Here is a 5,557-nt window from a genome sequence, read left to right on the forward strand (position 1 = left end):
ATAAATAATGCATCCAAGGAAGAGGCTTGAGTACGTATCTTCTCACTTCCAGGATGCAGCTAGGGATCTTCGCCTCAATTCTACATCAAGGTTGTGGCTTAAAGCAGTCAAAGGGCTATTTAATTGTCAGGCAAGGCTTCCCCCTGCGGAACTCTCTCCGCATGTTACAACCTCTTTGCAGCTCCATATGCATCTCTTTTTCACACTTCCCTCTCCATCTCAGGCTCCTACACCTGGTGCATCACGCATTTAGCCCATTCGCTCCGGCTCTTCCTTTCATCTTCCCAATGGCAGACGTTTCTATTTATCCACTGGCAATCAATGTGTGGCGTCACCGGTGGTACTGTAATGACGACTGCACCATTGAGGATGACAGCTTAGAAAGAAGAGGGCAATGGTGATCCCTCCCAGAGCAGCACAGCAGAGTGTAGCGCTCGCATCACAAGGTCACCCTATCTCACCGCTGGCTCCTCTGCATTGGCAGGAGAGGGTTGCTGGGTTTGTACAAGGCTGGGGCGGGAGCAGGAGGGAGGGGGGGGAAGAGATCTGGATTTTTTTTCTCCCCTCCCTTAAGCAAAGCCACAATGGAAACCAGGAAGGAGATGGTGATGTTTCTGGAGGGGACTACTCTTGGCGCTCTAGTTGGCAAGAGGGTGCCTAATTTGTCCGAAGCAGTGGGGAGCCCCGCTGCGGAGCCGCAGGAGAAGATGATCCATCGGAACTGCATCAGCCCCAGACCTGGCCCCTTGTCGTCCCGGGAGAGAGGAGGAGGAGGAGGTGGCGGAGGAGAAGACGAAGAGGAGGTGGAGGTGCTGCCAGGGACAGGGACGGTGCCGGAGAGCCGCTCGGCGGCGGCAGCACTGCTTTCGGCCGGACAGCAGCCCCCCGCCCCGGAGCTCCCCTCCAGCAAAGGGCAGCAGAGCAGCTCGGACACCGAGTCGGATTTCTATGAGGAAATCGAGGTGAGCTGCACCCCGGACTGCGCCACGGGGAGCGCCGAGTACCAGCACAGCAAAGGTACCCAACTCCTTCCCATGCCTGCAGCCCCACGCCCGCTCCGGGGCTGGGTGGCAGCACTGGTGGGGCGGGGGGGCTGCCGGAGGGGGTTTTCCCCTCGCCAGCTGAGCGAGGGGCAACGAAATCGGGTATGTGTGTGTCTGCGTGTGTGTGATTTCTTTCCTGACTGATTCCTCACCTCCCTGCCACGGGGAGACTTGTTTGGGGAGTCAGGACACGACGCCGGCCGGCCCCCGCGTCCCTGGAGGGGAGCCAGGCTTCCCGTCGTGGATGCGTCAGGTCTGCAGCTTGTCCCGTAGGATCTTTTCGGCCAAGACAACCACGCACTCTCCTCTTCAATCTATTTTATTTTGGTTTTATTCTTCCCCGTCGCCTAGACAGTGCATGCTCCAGGAAATCCCATACGATCCTCCACAGCGGCGGGTTTTTTTGTATGTGTGTCTGGGGGGGTAAGATCAAACGAGTTTTCTGGCCAAGAGCTGTTTGTGGTTTTGCAGGGTGAAATGTGCCCGGGCGAGTGCGGAAGCGCCCATAAAGACCGTAAAATCGCTCGCCGACTCATGCCAGCCCCAAGTGCGGTAGCGAGGGCCTTGTTTGCACGTTGGCTTAAAAAAAAAAAAAAGAAAAAGAAAAAAAGAGAGAGGTCCAAATTACCTTGTCACTTCTATGTCTCGGTGGCGCCAGCTCGGAAATGGTCCCAATGAATTAATTGCCTTTGGTCTTGGGGACAATGAGGGAGAGCTGCATTTGAAAGCAAATGCAGCGGACAGGCCCCTTTTCCCCCTGCCCCCACTCCCCACTCACTATTCTCACCTTCCCAGCACGGCAAAGACGCCCCTACCCTGACAACAACCCACCTCTCCCTCCTCCCCGTCCCTCAGTTACTTCAAGAAGCCGGGAAGCACAGAGAGCGCTGCCTTGTCCTCTCTCGTCCCTTAGAGGCTCGTTGAAAATATCCCATCCTGGGCTTTGGAGGCTGAGTGAAGATCCCTAAGGCCTCGCCTTCCCCTCAGAGAGAACAGTCCCTGCCTGCTGGCTGCTCCACTCTTGGGCCCTTGCTGGCGTGGAGGAAGGGACAGCGGAGCCGTGCTACGGGGACGGCGGGCACACCTGCCTTTTCCAGACGCTCAGGGTCGGGGGATGCTGCGACCCTCCGGTTTCCCAGTACAGGAAGCGAGTGGGGGGCTCAGCGAGCAGACACCGCCAGTGCGGGGGGGGTGCGTCGGGAAGGGCGGGGGACAGGTAACCTCCCAGCCAGAGTGAATAAGTACCCCTCAAATCCCCTTCTCGCTGCCCTCCTCCCCGGTCCTTCTTGGATGTCAATACCCCAATACCCTCAGTACACCGGGGCAGGCACGGAAACGCCGAATGAGGGTGGGACGGGGGGCAGAAAGGCGTTCGCTGGGGAGGAGGACGGCGAGCATCCCTCCGTGCCCGTCCGCCTCCGAGCGTGTGTCGTTGCTCCGGACTCCCCACGCAGGGCCGTGCTCCGAGGCGTTGGCCGGCAGCCCCAGCGGCGGGGGGGATCACGCCAAGGGCAGCGGAGGCAGCGGCGGCTCCCAGGGCTCGCTGGCCTGCAGCGCCAGCGACCAGATGCGCCGCTACCGCACCGCCTTCACCCGCGAGCAGATCGCCCGGCTGGAGAAGGAGTTTTACCGGGAGAATTACGTGTCCAGGCCCCGGAGATGTGAGCTGGCGGCTGCTCTAAATCTGCCAGAAACCACCATCAAGGTACACGCAGCTCGGACATGTTTCCAATTAGCACGATATAAATCTATATGGCCAAACTTCCTTGCAAAACTCGGGAAAGCACTTCGCCAACATAACCCTCCCTCTCAGCTCCCCCCGCCTCCCGCCCCTTTCCTGGCCCTGCCCGCACCCTACAGCAATGCGGGAGACGGGACACGGCTCCCGGAGCCATCCCGGCCAGCGCCGCTAATCTGACCTCTCCCTAGCAGATTATTTTTAATCCTCCCTTCGGTTCAGTCCAAATCTCACTCAGCTCTTGGGGGAGGGAAGAGGAAGCCAGTAGCAGATCTTGTTTCCATCTCGCTTTGCTTTGCCTTCTCAAAAACATTTGCACATGAAAATAAACCCGATAGCAACAATCCCAGGTAGTTTTGGATGCGAAAGGGCAGCAATGAGGCAGATCCGCCTGCTTGGCCGGGACCCAGGGACGGGGGGTGGGGGGCAGCAGGACAAGCCCTAGCAAGCAGAAAGGAAAACAAGCACCCTAAAAGGGCTGCTCCTCTGGGTCTCCCTACAGATTTTTATAGGGGCTTAACTGATCCCTCCGTACGTGATGACAACTCCCTCTGGGAGGGAGAGCTGGCGCCGGTCTCCGCTCTCCGGCAGACAGAGCCACGTCCGCCGCACCGGCCTGGGACTGTGGCCGGCGGCCAGGCGGAGCGGGGCGGCGGCGGATGACGGCTCTCGCCTCTCCTCTACCCGCAGGTTTGGTTCCAGAACCGCAGGATGAAGGACAAGAGGCAGCGCCTGGCCATGACCTGGCCTCACCCGGCCGATCCGGCGTTTTATACGTACATGATGAGCCACGCGGCAGCCACCGGGAACCTGCCGTATCCATTCCCGTCCCACCTGCCCCTGCCCTACTACTCCCACATGGGCATCGGCGCCACGTCGGCCTCTGGCGCCACCCCCTTCAGTACCCCCCTGAGGCCTCTGGACACCTTCAGGGTTCTCTCCCACCCGTACCCGAGACCAGAACTGCTGTGCGCCTTCAGACACCCCTCTCTCTACCCTGCCCCAACTCATGGACTCAGCAGCGCCGGGGGCAACCCCTGCTCTTGCCTGGCTTGCCACAGCGGCCAGTCCAACGGGCTGGCGCAGAGACCCTCCGGATCAGACTTTACCTGTTCGGCCACAACCAGGACTGACTCCTTCCTCACTTTCACGCCCTCTGTGCTGAGCAAAGCCACCTCAGTTTCCATGGACCAGAGGGAAGAAGTACCTTTAACGAGATAAACCTTTGTCTCAGGGTTATTAAACACTCATCCCTTTCCAGGACTTCTCTTCGAGTTAATGTACCTAAGAGCCCGTGTTTATTTAATCGTGTTCTCTCCTCAGCCGTGGATACCCACAGCAAAAAAAAAAAAAAAAAAAAAAAAAAGGAAAAAAAGAAAAAAAAAAGAAAAAAAAGAAAAAAAAAAGAAAAAAGACTAAAAATAGCTCAGTCTTAAAAGGATTCACATTCCAAGGGGGGAAAAATAAAAGAATGAAGAAGGAAAGAAATTACTAGTGATTTATCTCTGAGAAGGAATTTAGGCACGAAGGAGGAAGAAAATCAACTCGAATGAAATATGCTCCAGCCACCTATAGAAATGTGCTGGGACATTCTTTTCCGTGGATAGACTTCTTCCCAAGGGCTGGGGCTTCTGCGGATCACAACAAACCCTATGCACAAACCTACAAGACGGAGAGGGAAAATCTGAAATACTTGAAAGAAACACTATCTTGATAACAAAATGGCTTGTGCACATGAAGAAAGCAAAGATGTAATTTCTCAGTGTTCAGAAAATAAAAACAACAGGCAAACTGCAAAAAAACCCAAACAAACAAACCACCCCAGAATGTTTCCGGTTTGCACCTCGGCAGTATTATCCAGTTGTCTCTATAGAAAATAACAATGCTTTACCATAAAGAAAACCTGTCATTCTGTACATCACTTTCGTGGTTTAATTGCATTCTTTACCCTCCCTTGTCTCGTCCTTCGTTGTGAGCAGAAATCCGGCATTTCATTTCCTCTTTCATTCCAACTTTTATTTTTAAGAGGCATACTGGAACTGGCAGGGGAAAAATGCGAGCTCCTGCCTCTTTATGGGTCAGAGCTATTTGTCCTTTAAATAACAATGTCCTATTATCAGTCTCTGAAATGTGTACACACTGACGAAATTAGCAAGTGATGTATATGTAAAGAGGGTTTTTGAATATCGAATGTACAATGCTCTGTGAGCAAAGACCCCGTGCCAAACGCTAACAAGCCGCCAAGGGAAGAGATTAGGTGACAGGGAGCACAGCTCCTTCAGACAATCACCAGTCTGTAAATTAGAGCAAAGGCGATTTCCCTTCCTTTGTACCTCAGCCTTCAGTTCTCTCATTGCTTTTTCCTTGCTGAGTATTTTTTTATGTTTTTATTTTATTTTTAATTAATTATTTCATGTGTTGGGTTTTGTGCTTCCTTCCCCATCCTTAATCTTTGCATTTGTGTGTGCCCTTCACACTGATTACTCTTCCTTCTTGAGGAGTATTTCTTTCACAAACTCACCCGCCGGTCTCCTATTCAAAAGGTATTTCGGAAGAAGGTAGCATCATTGCTTTTGCTTGGATTTCTGTAACTTAAAATTTAAAAATCGCGGGCACGGAGCTGGGTAGTGGTTTCTTCCAAACCCGAAATTATTTATCTCATTCTGTTTTAAAATAGCCCAAAGAATACACCGCCATAATTTGTTACCATGTCGGAATAAAACCTAGTAACAACAAAAATAACAACAGTAAAACCGATAATAACGACACGTTTTAA

General features: G+C 53.5%; 1 protein-coding gene across 1 annotated transcript; it reads left to right on the top strand.

The window, feature by feature from the left end:
• The first annotated feature begins 584 nt into the window (after window positions 1-584).
• Window positions 585-4,002, top strand: EVX1 (even-skipped homeobox 1). Its single transcript, XM_069005816.1, has 3 exons — window positions 585-1,017; window positions 2,498-2,748; window positions 3,472-4,002. The coding sequence occupies exons 1-3, from the start codon at window positions 585-587 to the stop codon at window positions 4,000-4,002; spliced, it is 1,215 nt and encodes a 404-aa protein (XP_068861917.1).
• Window positions 4,003-5,557: the final 1,555 nt, after the last annotated feature.

Source organism: Aphelocoma coerulescens, chromosome 2 (genome assembly GCF_041296385.1).
Source record: "Aphelocoma coerulescens isolate FSJ_1873_10779 chromosome 2, UR_Acoe_1.0, whole genome shotgun sequence".
NCBI classification, from domain to species: Eukaryota; Metazoa; Chordata; class Aves; order Passeriformes; family Corvidae; genus Aphelocoma; species Aphelocoma coerulescens.

Bases quoted from the DNA above. Each gene is read 5' to 3' on its own strand.
- EVX1 (XM_069005816.1), top strand. From the start codon at position 585: ATGGAAACCAGGAAGGAGATGGTGATGTTTCTGGAGGGGACTACTCTT. The intron at 1,018-2,497 runs GTACCCAACTCC...CTCCCCACGCAG, and splicing joins CGAGTACCAGCACAGCAAAG to GGCCGTGCTCCGAGGCGTTG. The intron at 2,749-3,471 runs GTACACGCAGCT...CTCTACCCGCAG, and splicing joins TGCCAGAAACCACCATCAAG to GTTTGGTTCCAGAACCGCAG.